This window comes from Dipodomys ordii, unplaced genomic scaffold (genome assembly GCF_000151885.1).
Source record: "Dipodomys ordii isolate 6190 unplaced genomic scaffold, Dord_2.0 Scaffold69, whole genome shotgun sequence".
In the NCBI taxonomy this organism is placed as follows: Eukaryota; Metazoa; Chordata; class Mammalia; order Rodentia; family Heteromyidae; genus Dipodomys; species Dipodomys ordii.
The window spans coordinates 2,236,527-2,253,681 of NW_012267285.1; the positions used below are offsets into that span (position 1 = coordinate 2,236,527).

Sequence of the window (17,155 nt, forward strand, 5' to 3'; positions counted from 1 at the left end):
CGCAGATGGACATAAATTACATAAATAAATCTAGCACCCCTGGCTGCCAGTGGATTCGAGGCTCCTCTGGGTGAGAAGGTTGTGGACCCAACACACACACACACACACACACACACACACACACACACACACGAGGTAGGTTTGTATCCGTTCCTGTGCCCATTTCCCAAATGGGAAACTAGAGGCCCCGGGTGATGGAGCCGTTTGCCTCGAGTCTCCGTGGCTGCCCTGGCGCCAGCCCTCACGGCTCGTCTCCTCCACGCTGCCCCAGCTCACGCGCCAGGTCCCAGGCAAGCTGGGCTGCCCCAGCGATGTGGGCTGTGAAGGAAGAAGCTGGCACAGACGGCAGTGGGGGGGGGAGGCCTGCAAGGATTCGGGACAGCCAGCACGTGTTGGGGGGCACGCCGGCCCCCCTTGCCCTCTCCCAGACTCCCCCACCACAGCCGGGCCTCGGGGAAGACACAGCGTGGGTTTATTGGGGGGGAGGGGGAGTGGCAGCGGCTCCCGCAGGAGAGGCTTGGCCACGCCCCTCCACCGGAGCAGCAGCCCCCCCCCACACACACACGTACACACACACAAGGGTCCCCCCGACGCTGCCAGCCCCGCACCCCGAGTCTCATTCCTTCACCAGCCGGTAGACGTGGTGCTGGGCGCCGTGCGCGCCGGCCGACACCTCGAACACGTAGGCGATGCACAGCAGGGTCTCCTGCGTGTCTCTGTTGCTCACCACCTGTGGGGCAGAGGCGGGTGGAGAGGAGTCCGTGGGCGGCGGGGCGGGGGGGGAGAGGGGGGTCCCCCGCGCACCCCCGCGCACCTGCAGGACGGTGAAGTTCTCCAGCACGCTGTTCATCATGTAGGGCTCGGGCAGGTGCTTCAGCTTGTGGAGGAAGTTGACCATGTACTCGCACAGCGGCGAGCGGTGGATGCGGTACAGGTAGCGGCCCCCCTCGTAGCGCGCGTACTCGGTCTGTGGGGACGGGGGGGGGCGTCAGCACCCCGCAGGCCCGGCCTCCCGCCCGGCCTCCCCCTGGGCATCAACCCTGGCCAGGGTGTGCTGGATGGACGGACACACACACACACACACACACACACACACACACACACACACACACCACAGCCCGCCACCAGGGGGTGCTGTCCCCCCCCACGGACCCCAGGGTCACCCCACATGGGCCCCAGGGTCACCCGGCCCACCCCACCACCAGGGGGTGCTGTCCCCCACCCCACATGGACCCCAGCCCCCGCCCCACATGGGCCCCAGCCCCCACCCCACATGGGCCCCAGGGTCACCCGGCCCGCCCCGCCACCAGGCAGCTTCCTACCTCAACCTTCTCCACCACCTGCTTGCCGAAGGAGCAGACCTTGGTGGAGCAGGTGATGACCATGTTCTCGGCGCTCTGGTACTGGCTGGACACCCCGTAGAAGCAGCCGGCCTCATCCTCCACGCTGGTGTTGAGGTCCGCCTGTGGGCACACGGGAAGGCCGGGACCCGGTTGGCTACGCTGGCCGGGAGGAAAGGGGGAAGACCGCGCCGAGGGGGTCAGGGGTGCGGCTCGGTGGAATAGTGCCCAGCACACACGCAGGACCCCAGGGTCCATCCTCAGGGTGGAGAAGAGAAGTCCGGCACTGGTGGCTCACGCCTGTCATCCCGGCTACTCAGGAGGCTGAGATCTGGAGGATCGCAGTTCAAAGCCAGCCCTGGGCAGGAAAGTCCGTGAGACTCTGATCTCCAAGGAACCACCAGAAAATCAGAAGTGGCGCTGTGGCTCAAGTGGTAGAGCGCCAGCCTTAGCTGAAGAGCTGAGGGACGGCGCCCAGGCCCCGAGTTCAAGTCCCAGGACCGGCACTAAGACAAAACTCAGGGCAGACTGTGCCAGTCTGTGGTCCAAACTGGCCTGCTCCCCGCACCCGGCACCCCGCGGCTGGCTCCACCCGCTCCCTCCCCCTGCCTGGAGGTGACCTTTCGCGGGGCTGGCTGCTGACCAGGGACAGGCCCAGGCCTGCAGGCTTGCCCACCGCCAGCAGGGGGAGCTGAGGAGCCAGGGCCCCCCGGAGAGGAACTGCATTTCTGAAGCCCCTCGGCTTTATACTATTGATAAGGGGGTTCCCGAACCCCGAGACGGTGAGGCACCATGGCCCAGCAGTTCCACTTCCGGCCACTAGGGTGCGCCCGAGCGCCATGTCTTTCCGGCAGCCACTGCAGGAGAGCAGGAGAGGTGGGTATCTTGTCTTAGGACACAATAGAAATAGTATGCAGCCATGAAAAGCGCCGAGAAGGGCCCCCATTTGTTGTTGTGGGCAAACAGGGCCACACCGAGCACATCATGGGATGCAAAGGGGCGGTTAGGAGGAACTCAACACAAAAGACCTTCAGCAGCAAGGAGCCAAGGCTCTGCACCCAGGGGCCCTGCAAATCCACCAGTCATGTTTACTGAACAGCTCCCAACCCAGGGCCGGCATCGATCCACTATTGTCCTGTGCAAAAAGAAGCTGAAGCCTGGTGCCGGTGGCTCCCGCCTGCCATCCCAGCGACTCAGGAGGCTGAGATCTGAGGATCACGGTTCAAAGCCAGCCCGGGCAGCAAAGCCCATGAGACTCTGATCTCCAATAAACCACCAGAAAATGGAAACTGGTGCTGTGGCTCAAGTGGTAGAGCGCCAGCCTTGAGCTGAAGAGCTGAGGGACAGCGCCCAGGCCCCGAGTTCAAGACCCAGGATTCTCTCTCTCTCTCTCACACACACACACAGAGCATTCCCTGTAGGGGGTCTCCTGGGCTCATCCCCCCACAAAGGCAGCACTACCCCGGTACCCCAAGAAGTATATGTACATCCCGGCCTTGTCACCCTGTAGGGACAGACGGACAGACGTGGGGTGGGGGGAACCTGGTCTCTAAAAGCCTCAAGTCTGCACGCTGCAGTTCCAGGCATCACCTCCGGGTGGCGCTGCCCCCAATCGCAGGGCCGGCTGTTCACGAGGCTTAGCCAGCTCAGGCCAGACTGGGGGGTCCCAGCCCGGCCCTGCCAGGGACCGGGGAGCCCCTACTTCTGTTCTCTAGGAATCTACCCAGGGCGGGCAGAACCGGGGGGGGGACACAGTAGAGTGGGAGCGATGGTGGCTGTATTGGGGGAGATTCACACAGGGACCCCAGGACCGGCCCCAGGCCACGGGGCGGGGGGCTCAGCGGTGCGCCCCTCCTCTGGGGGCTGGGGGGGCGCCTCCTTGTATAGCCAACACAGCCTCCTCAGACACAGGAGGAGGAAGGTCAGCCCCCCGCCCGGGCCTCCTCCCGGGCCTCCACCCACTGCCCCCCCGCCCCCGCCCCCGCCCCCCTATTCATAGCCGGCCTGTGTGTGGAGGGCGGCGCACAGGCCCGGCCTGAACAGGTGTGGGGCGTCCGGTGATGGACAGATGGGCTGGAGGGGCGCGGCGGCTTCATTGTCCTGCGCTGGTGTGTGAGAAGCAGGGGGCCCGGGGGCTGGGGGGGCTCAGGTTCCCCTGCGTAGACAGAGCCTCGTCTCCACCCCCCCCCCGGCCCATCCTGGGCACAGATGACATTTCCAGCTGGCTGTAAGAATGGTGGCCGGGCGCCAGGGCTCACGCCTGGCATCCCAGCCACTCAGGAGGCCGAGCTGGGAGCAAAGCCGGGGAAAGTCCCCAGACTCAAAGGAACGAATTTCCCTCTTCCCCCAGCTCACAGCAGGCCCCGGCCCTCCCTTCCCACCCAGGCCACCCACCCACCCGGGGCCCAGTGGGGAGGACACAGGCAGGGGGAGATCCCCCCCCACGCCTCAACCCCCCCTCCACCGCAGCCCAGAGAACGGCTTTTTCCAGAGGGGAAACTGAGGCAAGACCTGAGGATCCAACCTCAAGAGCATCTGTGTCTGGCCTGCTGGACCCAGAAGCTCTACCCCTCGAGCCACAGCGCCACTTCCGGTGTTCTGGTGGTTTATTGGAGATCAGAGTCTCAGGGACTTTCCTGCCCGGGCTGGCTTTGAACCGTGATCCTCAGATCTCAGCCTCCTGAGCAGCTGGGATGACAGGCGGGAGCTGCCAGCCCGAGCCTCTGATGACGATGACGATGACGATGACTCGGTGTGTGAACAATCTCTGCTGCCCGATGGCGGCATCTGGACTCTGGGCCAACACCTGGCCTGGAACACGGCGGCCCAAGGTGGGGGTGGGGGGAGCCCCCAGGGAGACTCACCCAGAACTTGACGAGGAAGAAGGCGTCGGGGGGCCCGCGCTGGAAGAGCTCGCCCAGGCCGCCCTGCTTGTCGGGGAACTTGTCGTAGATCTGGCAGATGTCCACGGCCTCCAGGTGGGGGTCCCCGGGGCTGGGGCTGGACTGGCCGATATGCACGAACAGGTGCTTGTTGTACTGAGGGGTGGGGGGTGGGGGTCTTAGAGGGGTCCGGGTGGACCAGCTCAGCACCTCAGCCCCCCTCAAGCCCCTCGGGCCTCAGTTTCCCCACAGGGGAAGGATGGGGGTGGGGAGGGCTGGGCCCCTACCGTGTCCGGGTCCTGCTGGCGCTCCAGGAAGGCCGAGAACTCCAGCATCCAGAGCTTGGAACTGGCCACGCCGCGGCCCTGCCACAGGGAAGCGGCCGTCACGGAGGGAGGCGGGGTGGGTCCCGAGGGAGACTCGAACCCTGCACGCGGAGGGAGACGGAACTGGGCTTACAGCCAGCTCTAGAGCGCTGTGTGTCTGTCTGTCATAGTGCTTGATCTCAGAGTCAACTAAATTTTTGCTGGTCCCCGGGAGATCAAGACTCTCCTGGACTTTCCCTGCCCAGGCTAGGGTCCACCTTTGGTCACTCAGAAAGAATCTCAGCCTCCTGAGTGGCCGTGATGACAGGCGTGAGCTACCGTGCCCGGCTAGCTCTCGGGTGGGACAGTCTGGCTGCAGCACAAAGGAGGGGGGCAGATCACGGACAGCCCGTGCCAGTCCCTGGCAGCCTGGGGAACATTTGGGGCTCTGGGTAGAGACACAGAACCCAAGGACAAGAAGAGAGATCTTGGAGCCGGGCGCTAGGGGCTCCCGCCTGCCATCCCAGCTCCCCAGGACACGGAGATCTGGGGATCACGGTTCAAAGCCAGCCCAGGCAGGAAAATCCGTTAAGACTCTGATCTCCAATGAACCACCAGAAAACCCTAAGTGGGGCTGTGGCTCAAGTGGTAGAGCGCCAGCCTTGAGCAAAGGAGCTCAGGGACAGCGCCCAGGCCCCGAGTTCAAGTCCCAGGACCAACAAAAGAAAAAGAGAAAGATTCAGGAGGCTCCCGCCTGTCATCCCAGCAACTCAGGAGGCTGAGATCTGAGGATCGTGATACGAGGCCAGCTGGGGCAGGAAAGACCAGGAGACTCTCATCTCCAGTGAACCACCAGGAAACTAGAATGTTCCAGAATATCACCTGTAGTCACCGACCTGGCCAGGGTGAGGATCCCAGCCTGGCCTACAGCACAGAAGGTTCTAGAAGAGAGGGTCATGCACATGAGGGAGAGCCACGCATGTCAGACCTACCTGGCAGGGTCAGCGGGGTCTGGACAGGGTAGGTGTGCGGGGAGAAAGGCTTCACACTGGGAGAGGAGAGAAGGGCGTCAGCCGCGCAGCCCTGTGCCCGCCCGCAATCCGCCCCTGGCCATCTTGATCGGGCCTTGGCTTCCCTGGCAGCGTCTGCCAGCAAAACCCAAGCCGTGTGGGCGCCAGCCTCCCGGCCTCTCTCCCTCCACCGTGCCCGTCGGTATCCCAGACAGGCTGGAGTTTGGGTGAATGGCACCCCCCAAAAAAATGAGGGATACCCCCAGACTCAAGAGTCCAAGCCCTAAGTGGAAGACCCCCCCCTCAAAAGGCTTACTGAGCCGGGCACCGGTGGCTCACGCCTGTCATCCCAGCTACTCAGGAGGCTGAGATCGGAGGATCAGGGTTTGAAGCCCGGGAGGCTCCTATCTCCAATAAATGACCCAGAAAAAGCCAGAAGGGGCAGCTGTGGCTCAAGTGGTAGAGTGCTCGCCTTGAGCACAAAGAGGCCCAGGGACAGCGCCCAGGCCCTGAGTTTGAGCCCCAGGACTGGCCAAAAAAAAGGCTTAATGGCTACATTACTGTGACCCCAGGCCACCCTTGGGGGCCGGGCTCTGTGGCTGAGCGCCATAGGTCCGGCAGCAAGTGAAACGGAAACCAAGCCATCTACTCACTCATGGGAGGCTGCGGCTGGGCCTGGACACGCTCCTTGCCAAAACTGCAGGGGTAGAAGGTGGAGTCGGCTCAGCTATGCGTGCACGAGGTGGGGGGGTCCCCAAGTTGTAAAGCAGGGGGCGGGGAGCCCACCCCAGCAGGTGTAGGAGTCAGGACCAGGCCCAGACCCTCTCCCAGAGACCTCCCCCCCCTCCACAGCTCAGCACGAAGACCCCGACGCTTCCTACAGCCAGGAAACCTCCAAGGACTCAGCAGGCCTGAGGCGCTGGGTTTTGACCCCCAGAACCACAGAAAGCCCAATGTAGTGCCAAGCCTTGGTGCTCCCGCCCGCCACCCCTGCCACTCAGGAGGCTGAGATCTGAGGATCGCGGTTCAAAGCCAGCCTGGGGCAGGAAAGTCTGTGAGACTCTGATCTCCCACGAAGCACTAGAAAAGCGGAAGTGGCGCTGTGGCTCAAGGGGTAGAGCGCCAGCCTTGAGCTGAAGAGCTGAGGGACAGCGCCCAGGCCGTGAGTTCAAACCCCACGACCGACATAAACAAAAAAACTGAAGTCTACTGGACTGCTTTCCCGCTGCTAAGCGCCTCCACTTACCCCTGAGACCGCTGGGTACCCTGGCCCCCGGGCAAGCGCCATCTTGCTGTGAAAGGCTGTGGCGGAGACGATCTGGGAAGAGGACAGTGCAGCCATGCTCTGTAAGGCCTTGTCCTTAGCTGCCTGGTCCTGGGGAGACGAGGGGGGGGGGGGGGGCACACCTCAACCTCAGCCAAGGGTCCCGGCCAGGCTCCGGGGAGCCAGCGTGTGGCCCCAGACACGACCAGAGCTGGAGGTGTGCACAGCGCTGGATGCCGCCCCTCCCCACGGAGCCACGTTCCCGACCCCGCCTCCCGCAGCAGCCAGGACACACCGCTGAACCCCACCCCAGTCAGGACCAACTCCTAAACACACTCTCCGAGCTCGGTGACTGACGCCTGTAATCCCGGCTTCTTCAGGAGGACCACGGTTCAAAGCCAGCCCGGGCAGGAAAGCCCCTGAGACCCTTATCTCCAATTAAACACCAAAAACAAACGAACGAAAAAGCCAAAGTGGAGCTGTGGTAGCACAAAAGCTCAAGGATGGAGCTCAAGCCGTGAGTTCAAGTCCCTGAGCTGCCGCACTAGAGTCAGAAGCTCGGCCGTCTGAACCACAGCTCCACTCCTGGCTTTTTTAGGTAGTGCATGGGAGAGAAGAGTCTCATGGACTTTCCTGCCCAGGCTGGCCTCGAACCAGAATCCTCAGATCTCAGCCTCCTGAGTAGTAGCTGGGACTACAGGTGTGTGCTACTGTGCCTGGCCTTGCGCCTTATACATCGTCCCCTGTCAGGAAGGCCTTGCGTCCCAGCCACAGGAAACCGACCCAGCTGGCGTGAGGATCTGAGAAACGCTGAATGCTGCGGTCTTGGTCCCCGGAGGAAAAGCCTCAGGTGACGGGCCCAAGATCTCAAAGCCGGCCACTGGAGTCCCTTCCCCGGATCCCGAATCTAAACAAACGGCCGGGGCTCAGGAAACCGCGGCCAAGGCCCGGAGGAAGCGAGGAGGGCGTGGACAGCGCACAGAGCCTAGAAGCTGTCAGGCCCTCCGCCCTCACCCGTCCTCTGACCCCACTCCTACTTATGGATGAGGAGAGCCAAGCCCAGCAGCTCACGCCTGTAATCCCGGCTACTCAGGAGGAGGCTGAGACGTGAGGATCGAAGTTCCAAGCCAGCCTGGGCAGGAAAGGCCATGAGACTCTTCTCTCCAAGGAACCACCAGAAAACCAGAAGTGGCGCCGTGGCTCAAGTGGTAGAGCGCCAGCCTTGAGCTGAAGAGCTGAGGGACAGTGCCCAGGCCCTGAGTTCAAGCCCCACGACCGGCACAATGGATAAAGAACTAACTCAGGGAAGTCTGTCCTCCATGCTGCCACCTGCCCGGTCCCTCCGGCGGCGGGGGACACAGGCATGTCCCAGGGAGGGGCCACAGCTGCGGCCGGGCCAGCTGGACGGGGGCAAAGGAGCGAGGGCCGGCCAGCTGTGGGCGTGGGGGACAGCTGGGCGGGGGCGGGGGGCCCAGAAGGCAGCACGCTCTGCGCTTCACCTGCCCGGCCCACGGTACCGATGCCAAGCCCGGAGACCACGGGGTCGATGGTGCCTTGGAGGTCACTCAGAGGTCATCAGAGGCTTTAGGCCCTCAGCTCTTCAGCTCAAGGCGGGCGCTCTACCGCTTGAGCCACGGCGCCACTTCTGGTTTTCTGGCGGTTCACGGGAGATCAGAGTCAGAGACTGACCTGGCCGGGCTGGCTTTGAACCGTGATCCTCGGAGCCCAGCTTGCTGTGGCTCTTTTTTTAAAGTCTGTAAACGACTGATCTAGTTCCATGGTCCACACGGCTGGGCAGACTCTGGTCACCAGAATACCAGGGGTTCAGACCCCCCCCAGAGCCCTGACTCCCCGAGGGGACCCCCAACAGCACCCCACTGAGCAGCCTCAGGTCCGCAGAGGCCCTGCAAAGGTGAGTGGGTCCGGGGAACCCCAAGCCGGATGCCTACAAAACTCCCAACTCAGGAGGCTGAGCTGAGGGTTCCCGGCTCCCATTGACCAGCAAAAACCTGGCGTGGAGCCGTGGCTCAAGTGGTAGAGCACCAGCCTTGAACAACAACGACAAAGCCAAGCAAAAACAAAAGCAAGAGGCCCTGAGTGCGAGTCCTAGTCCTGCGCACAAACCCAACCACCACAGGGGGAGGGGAGGCGGCGAGCGGGGGGGGGGGGGACTTTCCCACTGGAACGGGAGCCCCAGCTTTTGGGAAGTAGGGGGCCCCGCGCCCGCCTCTCACCTTGAGTTTGGCCTGGATCTCGCGAGCTTTGCGCCGGGCCAGCACCTGGATGTGGCTGGAGACCTGCGACGGGGGAACAGAGGACCAGACGGCTCAGCGGTCCCCCCCGGACAGCCCGGGGGCCCCCACCCCGAGCCTGGACCTAATGTGAGAGGCGTCTGGCCTGACTCTTGCAATCTTAGCAAGCTGCTGTCGGGGGGGGGGGGTAACCCAGGAAGATGGGGGGCTGCCCGGGAGCCCCGCCCCACCCCGAGCTCTCTGGAACTGGGGTTCCCAACCCGGGCTGCAGCACCTGCTTCCGTGTGCGCGTCTTCCCCGTCCGCAGCTTGATGTAACGTGCGATCAGCTCGTTCCGGCCTGCGGAGACACCCCGGCCTCAGTGGGGGGCGGGGGGCAGGGCAGCAGAGCCCCTCCCCCAGCCCCCCTGCCCCCCTGGGGGGGGGACAAGGCGCGGAGCCCCTCTCCCCTCGATGTGCCACAAACGATCTCCTAGCATCCGAAAGGGGCTCCGGCCGGCGCCGGCGGCTCCCGCCTGTCATCCCAGCAACTCGGGAGACAGATCCGAGGATCGCGGTTCGAGGCCAGCCCGGGCAGGAAAGTCCGTGAGACTCTGATCTCCCAGGAACCTCCAGAAGAAGCCAGAAATGACCCCAGGAGGACGCTCTTAGGAGAGGAACACAAAGGCCCAAGGCCTAAGCACCTCCGGTCGGTCGTACAGAATGGAATGCAGACATCCAAATGCAAACAAGTGTTTTTCCTCGTAGTTGTTTTTTTTGTTTTCTGTCTGTCTCGTGTGTGGGTTTCTCTGTCTCTGGGAGGGCGAGGGGGGCGCAGAAATGGGGGGACGCAGGGTGGACAAAGGCAGCCGTGGTCCTCACTGGACACCGTGTGGAGAATGACCTCTGCCACTCACAGGTGGGGACGGGAGGGAGCGAGGGAAGGGGGGCAGGGTCCAAAAGCAATGCGCTCCCACCTTCGTCTTCACAATTCTTAAAAATTAACAGTCAAAACAAAGCCAAAGTAAGCCGGGCGCCGCTGGCTCACGCTGTCACCCCAGCGACTCAGGAGGCTGAGAGCTGGAGGATCGCAGTTCAAAGCCAGCCTGGGCAGGAAAGGCCGTGAGACTCTCCTCTCCAATAAACCACCAGAAAACTGGACATGGGGCTGTGGCTCAAGTGGTAGAGCGCCCGCCTTGAGCTGAAGAGCTGAGGGACGGCGCCCAGGCCCTGAGTTCAAGTCTTGGGACAAGACACAAATAAACAAAAAGCCAAGCTGCCCCGTCTGGCCCGCGGCTCAGAATCAGGCGGGCGGGCGGCCTGCAGGCCACCTGGGCTGTAACCCAAGAGCTTGGCAGAGGCCAGGCTGGCCCCGGGCTGACCTTTCCACACTGCCAAGGCTGAATTAAGAGGCCACCTTCAAGAGGTGCCCTGGCCTGGGGACACTGGCTGACCGCTCCATGCCGGAGAAGGGGGAAGGGGAGACTCACACTTGGGGGGCTGTGGTGGGGAGTGGGCCTGAACCCAGAAACCCAGGCCCGGGAGCTAACGTGCTTTGGCTCACAGCCTTCCAGGGAAACGCATTTCCACAATGCTCTTCGGCAGACGTCCGACAGTCCTCCTCTGGGTCTAACTAGAGTTACTCATGCTGCAGGTCCCTCCCTTCCTTCCCTGAGTGTGGGGGGGGGGGGAGGAGAGGGGGGTGCTGGGGATTGAACTCAGGACTTTTACACTGACTTGGAACCAAGATCCTCCGATCCCAGCCTCCTGAGGAGCCGGGATGGCAGGCGTGAGCACCAGTGCCCGGCTATAGAGAGACAGTTCCTCAACTTCCACAGGGTTCTCCCTCACACTGGACGTGGGGCTGAGTGAGAGGCGTCTCTCCCAGAGGCCCTGACCCCGGGTCCACGGAAATCCACTCCATCTTCTAACCCCAGCTTCGCCCCCGCCACACCTTCCCACCAACACCAACACCAACAGGAATTCTTTTCTGGTACATGTGGGTCCGGGAACTTGAACTCAGGGCCTGGGCGCTGTCACTCAAGGCCACGCGGCTCCTTCCATTTCCCACTGGTTTCTGAGAGATCGGAGTCTCACAGACTTTCCTGCCCGGCCTGGCCTTGAACCACGGTCCTCAGCTCGAAGGCTATAAAGGGGCATGGAAGGCTCTGGAAGCCCATGGGTCTTCCTCTCTGCCTTCCTGGGACACAGGCGTGGAGATGGCGGCAGCGGGGGTTAGTGGCAGAGGCCATGACCAGAGAGGTCCAACCACGGGTCCCCCCCCAAAACCAGGGCAGGAAGGGAAGGGTGACCCCGGCCAGGGCCAGCGTGGGCCCCGGGCAGCGCACGGTGACAGCGCAGAAAAGCAAGGAGGGGAGGAGAGGAGGCCCGGCCCGAGGTGAGCCGCGGCGCGGCCCAGCCAGCCCTGCAGACGGCGGCCTCAGAAATAACAGGTGCTAATCTGCGCTGTGCGTGACTCCCGGCCATCTGCATGTCTGTCTGGCCGCGGCCGGCGGCTCTGCCCTGTCGCCTGGGCCGGGCCCAGCTCCCGTCCCCGTCCTGAAGACCCGAAGGCCACGGCGAGAGCCGGGCTCAGCCCGCGGCTGTGGGCTCGGGGTGATGGAGGGCACTGGACAGAACCTGCAGAACCGCCCTCCCTCCCCTCCCCTCTCCCTCCCCCCGCCCTCCCCACTCCTCCCGCCAGCTGGCTGCAGACCTCACCCAGGGGCCCCGGCTCTTCAGCACCCACCTCCCAGCTCAAGGGTCCCCTCACTATGTAAGAGCACCCCACCACACACCTGCAGCTCCGTGTCACACATGCATCCTACATCTCACACATACACACACACACACACACACATGCAACGTATACCACACACACACACACACACACACACACCACACACCGTACCTACCTACATCATCCACCACACACACACACATCATACACCATAGATACAATAACACCAAACACCATACACACACACAGATCACACATCACACACATACACACATGTACCATACACCACAGATACAAACCCCACACATACACACATAGATCATACGTCACACACACATGCACCATACACCACACATAGATACACCATACACACAGATCACACATCATACACCACACGCATATGCATCATAGACCATATACATGCAGCATATACATATAAGCCTACATCCTACACACATAGCAGACCATAGATCATACATGCATGTCACGCACACATACACCACACATGCACAGATGCATACCACACACACACACCAGAATACACATACGCATACACGCATACGTCACACACCACACACGTATACGTCATACACCACACACGTGCATGCATGCATCACAGGCCATATACACAACACGCACATGCGTGCATGCATCACACATGACGCACGTACACGCCACATGCATATGTACATGCGTCCCACACACATCACATGCCACACACACGTGCATCACGCATGCTCCGCTGTCCTCAAGCAAATGCTCCCTTAACAGAGCAGCCGTTAGAACCGGAAGTGTGGGGAAAGGAACAAGCAGGGGGTCAGGGATGGGGGTGCTGACCCGGAAGTGATTCCCCGACCCGTCACCAACCCAGGGAAGGCGGGCAGCCGGCAGGCGCCCTGCGGACGGACCACCCCATACCAACACGGCCGGCGGGCTGGCTGTGCCCTCCTCCCATCCTTACCGTACATCTTGCCTTCGTCCGACAGGATGATCTTGCGGCGGCCGCAGGGCGGGTAGATGCCCAGCGCCTCCTGGAAGCTCTGCTCGATGTCCGGGCTCCACACGCCCTCGGCGTCATGGTCGACGGCCTTGTCCAGCGCCTGGCTGCCCCCAGACACGCCGCTGCCCTCGGGGGAGATGGGGCAGGTCCACGCGGGGGAGGTAATGGTGCCGGCCGGGCCCGCCAAGGCTCCGCGCGGAGGGGCGCCCGTGGGACCTGCCAGGCCGAGAGGGCTGCGCGTGAGGACATGGGGGGGCTGGGAAGCGGGGAGACCAGGGCCGGGGCCGCCGGGGGGCCCGACGCCACGTTGGTGCTGAGCCGTGTGCCTCCATCTCTCCAACAACCCAGCCAGGCCCTCGCTGGTGGCTCCCGCCTGTCATCCCAGCGACTCAGGAGGCTGAGATGTGAGGATCGTGGTTCAAGGCCAGCCCGGGCAGGAAAGTCCATGAGACTCTTATCTCATAAAACCACCGGAAAACCGGAAGTGGGGCTGTGGCTCAGGTGGTGAGCACTCGCCTTGAGCTGAAGAGCTGAGGGACAGCGCCCAGGCCGAGTTCAAGCCCCATGACCCACAACAACAACAACAAAAATTAAATTTACACTTAAAAAAGTATATACCCCACAACGAGACTCCTGGGTCTTTGGAGATGGGAGTTCTATGCCCGTGTCTGTTGGAGCTGGCTTTGAACCTCAATCCTCCGGACCTCAGCCTCCTCCTGGGTGGCTGGGATGACAGGCGGGGGCCACTGATACAGCTCAGGCTCTCTATAGTGCTGGCTGTCGCCTGGGTTATGTACTTAAAAGCCCAACAAAGCGCAGGGAAGATCAGGCTTCTAGAAGACACAGAAGGGGGGTACCCCAAACCCTTGATCCGACGCGACCCCCCCACACACACACAGAAGCCGTGGTCTCCCACCCCTCTCTCCCCCCCAGAAATGCCCCCCGCCCCGACGCAGCCCCAGATGTCAGCGGACCCAGGGCCAGCTCGGGTCAGGCCGCCCCATGATGGAGGCTTTTTTGAGGGCTGGCGCTCTGTGTCCCCGGGGGGAAATCAGGGCAGTGGGTCACCCCAGGTCCCGGACCACAGATCCATTACCAAAATGAGTCACCGGGCTGGTCCACTGCTCTGCGGGCCAGCCGCCCACCCTCGAATGCCCACCGGCCCGGCCCGGGCCTGGCCTGCCCCGGGGCCCTGTGGCCTACGCCAGGCTGGAGATGATGATGACAACTCCTCCAACTCCTCCCCCCTCCGTGACCCCCGACGGCTGCCAGGGGGGAGGGGCTGGCCAGGGACCCGCGGGCCCGGGACAGAGGAATAAAAATAATCCCTGACCTGGCTCTTGGGCCTTGGCTCTCACCCCAGCCCCCCCCCCCCCCGCCCCAGGCCAGCGGATGGCCTGCCAGGGCAACCAAGCCCAGAGAACACGCCGCTCCATCGCCAGGGTGCTGGGAACAAGGTCCTCAGCACAATCAGGACTGCTTCACAAAAGGGAGCTGGGTCCAGAGACGGCCAGGGGAGGGGGCAGAGCGGACCCCTGGGGGGAATCGGTGGGGAAATCGAGACTCAGAGAGGGCAGATCATCGCCCTAAGAGTGATAAGGAGAAATCTCAGCACCCCTGATATGGGGCAGCGGGGTGGGGGGGTCCCACAGACCCAAAGCCTGTTCCAACAACGGGCTTCACACACACACACACACACACACACACACACCCCTCAACCCAGCGGGGCTTTGGCCCAGGATTATAGTCGTGAGACACCTGCACCTCGCTTTACACTACTTGTGAAAGGAAACAAAGAAACTCCTCAACAAGCTGAGTGAGGCGGCTCCCGCCTGTAAGCCCAGCTACTCCGGAGGCCAACATCTGGAGGACCAGGGTTGGGGAGAAAAGTTTGCTAGGCCAGGCTTGGTGGCTCAGGGCTGTCATCCCAGCTACTCAGGAGGCTGCGATCTGAGGATCACGGTTCACAGCCAGCCTGGGGAAGGAGAGTCCATGAGACTCTTACGTCCAATGAACCACCGAAACGCTAGAAGAAACTGCAGCTCAACTGGTAGAGCGCTAGCCATGAGCTCAAAAGCTCAGGGGTAGAGCCTTGAACTGGCAAAAAAAACCCCAGCTGAACTGGAGGCATGGCTCAAGGGAAGAGTGCCAGCCATGAGCAAGAAAGCCACGGGAGAGCTGGGGATGTCCTAAATTTAAGCCCTGGTACCAGCACAAAGTAAGTGCTCACTCGGGCACAGATGCACGTGGATGCATGCACACACACACACACACACACACACACACACACACACACACACACATGCATGCACGCAAGCACTGTCCTTCGATTATCGATTCGATTTTCTATAATCAGCATCTACAGCTCACTCTCTTACAAGGCAGAAAGAAAGGAAAAAAGTAAGATCTTAGAGTGCTTTTCCTACCAAAGGTAAAGCCCGGAGTTCAAATCACAGTACTGCTAATAACGAACAAACAAATCAGTAGTTCGGGTGTAGAACCAGCCTGGTAATTGCTGGGCGTAATCTCGGCCCACAGGAGGCCGAGGCTGGAGGATGGGAAGTCCATTCGAAGCGAGGCCAGCTTGATCTACCACCTACACCCAGCCTCCAGAAAAGAAAAAAAAAAAAAGGGGGAAGTGGAAAACAAAAACCTCAAGTGCTGAGATTAAGACTCCTTCACTCAATTCACTGAGGTACTTTAAATTGGGTGTGGTAGCAACCGCCTGTAATCTCCACCCTGGGAAGATGGAGAGTTCAAGGCCAACCTGGACAAAAGCCTTTCACAAAACCAAACACTCTTGGGAGGCATGGAGGAAAACTTAACCGAGGGGAGGAGGAGGAACTGCTGGGAAAAGCCCGGCAGGGGGTGGGGGGGTGAGCACGTGGAGAGAAGATACCGGAGCCTCCCCAGCTCTCCTTTGTGGGTGGCGGGAGTCCCCAGAGATGAGGAGGGAGGGGTGGACAGAGAGCTGGGCTGGGCTGGGCCGGACCAGGTAACTCAGCCAGGAAAAACTGACCCCAAGTGACCTGAAGGTTAGGGTTGGGCTAGTGATGGCTGCAAACATAAAAACAACAACACCCTAAGACCTAGGCTGGGGTGGGTTGTTGGCCCAGAGGTAGAGAGCACTTGCCTGGTGAGCCTGAGGCCCTGGGTTCAATTCTCAGCCCTGCAGAGGTTTTTACGGAGCCCTTTCCTGGGCTCCCCACCCCCAGCCCGGAAGCAGCCCTCCCTGACCCTCCACCGCCCTTCCACTCCCCCCACCCCCCAAGAAAGCCAGAAGTGGAGCTGTGGCTTAAGTGGAGAGCACGAGCCTTCAGCTCAAAGGCCTAGAGTTCAAGCCCCATGAAAACCACCCCTTACCTGTGGTAGATGTTAACTCCTTCGACTACCCTTCAACTTCTAAGCAGTAAGGCTCCACCTCCACCTCGGGCTCCACCCCCAGCCTGGAGATTGGCTCACCTCCATCCCCAGACTCCACCCCCAGCCTTGAGATTGGCTCATCCTCATCCCCCAGGCTCCACCCCTAGCCTTGAGATTGGCTCACCCCCATCCCCAGGCCCCACCCCTAGCCTTGAGATTGGCTCACCCCCAGCCCGACTCCACCCCCCAGCCCCCAGGCTCCACCCCCAGCCTGGAGATTGGCTCACCCCACCCCCAGGCTCCACCCCCATCCCCAGGCTCCACCTCCACCCTTGAGATTGGCTTAGCCACATCCTCAGGCTCCGCCCCAGCCCTGGGATTGACTACCCCCCCTACACACACACCCATCATTACAAGGTGAGGTTGTCCAGGGGGCTGGGGCAGGCAGGGCCTGCGCAGTCCTGACACAAAAGGACCCTGAAGCTGGGCGCTGGTGGCTCCCGCCTGTCATCCCAGCTGCTCAGGAGGCTGAGATCTGAGGCGCGTGTTTAGAAGCCAGCCTGGGCAGGAAAGTGCATGGGATTCCTATCTCCAATAAACTACTCAAGGAAAAAAAAGTCAGAAGTGGCGCTGTGGCTCAAGCGGAAGAGCTCTGGCCTTGAGCTAAAGCAGCTCAGGGACAGCGCCCAGGCCCAGAGTTCAAGCCCCAGAACTGCCCCCCCCCCACAAAAAAAAGGCATGAAAGTAATGAGAAGCCAAGAAAAGAATAGTAAGACTTCACTTAAAGTTCCCAGGGAAACTGACTGAGATCTTTTTGTTTTGCCAGTCGTGGGGCTTGAACTCAAGGCCTGGGCGCTGTCCCTGAGCTTTTGCTCAAGGCTGATGCTCTACCACTTGAGCCAAAGCGCCAGTCCCAGCTTTCTGTGTGTCTATGGTGCTGAGGACTCGAACCCAGGGCTTCATGCATGCTAGGCAAGCGCTCTACCACTGAGCCACCTTCCTGGCCAGGAAACAGATGTCA

General features: G+C 61.7%; 1 protein-coding gene across 1 annotated transcript; it reads right to left on the minus strand.

The window, feature by feature from the left end:
* Positions 1-616: 616 nt before the first annotated feature.
* On the minus strand, positions 617-16,239 carry Tead4 (TEA domain family member 4). Its single transcript, XM_013023605.1, has 12 exons — positions 16,234-16,239; positions 12,733-13,027; positions 9,328-9,392; positions 9,036-9,098; positions 6,784-6,912; positions 6,191-6,234; positions 5,520-5,575; positions 4,510-4,649; positions 4,205-4,378; positions 1,323-1,463; positions 815-967; positions 617-730 (listed from the first exon to the last, which is right to left on the minus strand). The coding sequence occupies exons 1-12, from the start codon at positions 16,237-16,239 to the stop codon at positions 617-619; spliced, it is 1,380 nt and encodes a 459-aa protein (XP_012879059.1).
* Positions 16,240-17,155: the final 916 nt, after the last annotated feature.

Excerpts from the sequence above, each read along its gene's own strand:
- Tead4 (XM_013023605.1), bottom strand. Across the intron at positions 6,913-9,035 it reads AGATCCAGGCCAAACTCAAG|GACCAGGCAGCTAAGGACAA; the intron begins GTGAGAGGCGGG and ends TCGTCTCCCCAG. Across the intron at positions 1,464-4,204 it reads TCTTCCTCGTCAAGTTCTGG|GCGGACCTCAACACCAGCGT; the intron begins GTGAGTCTCCCT and ends GTGTGCCCACAG.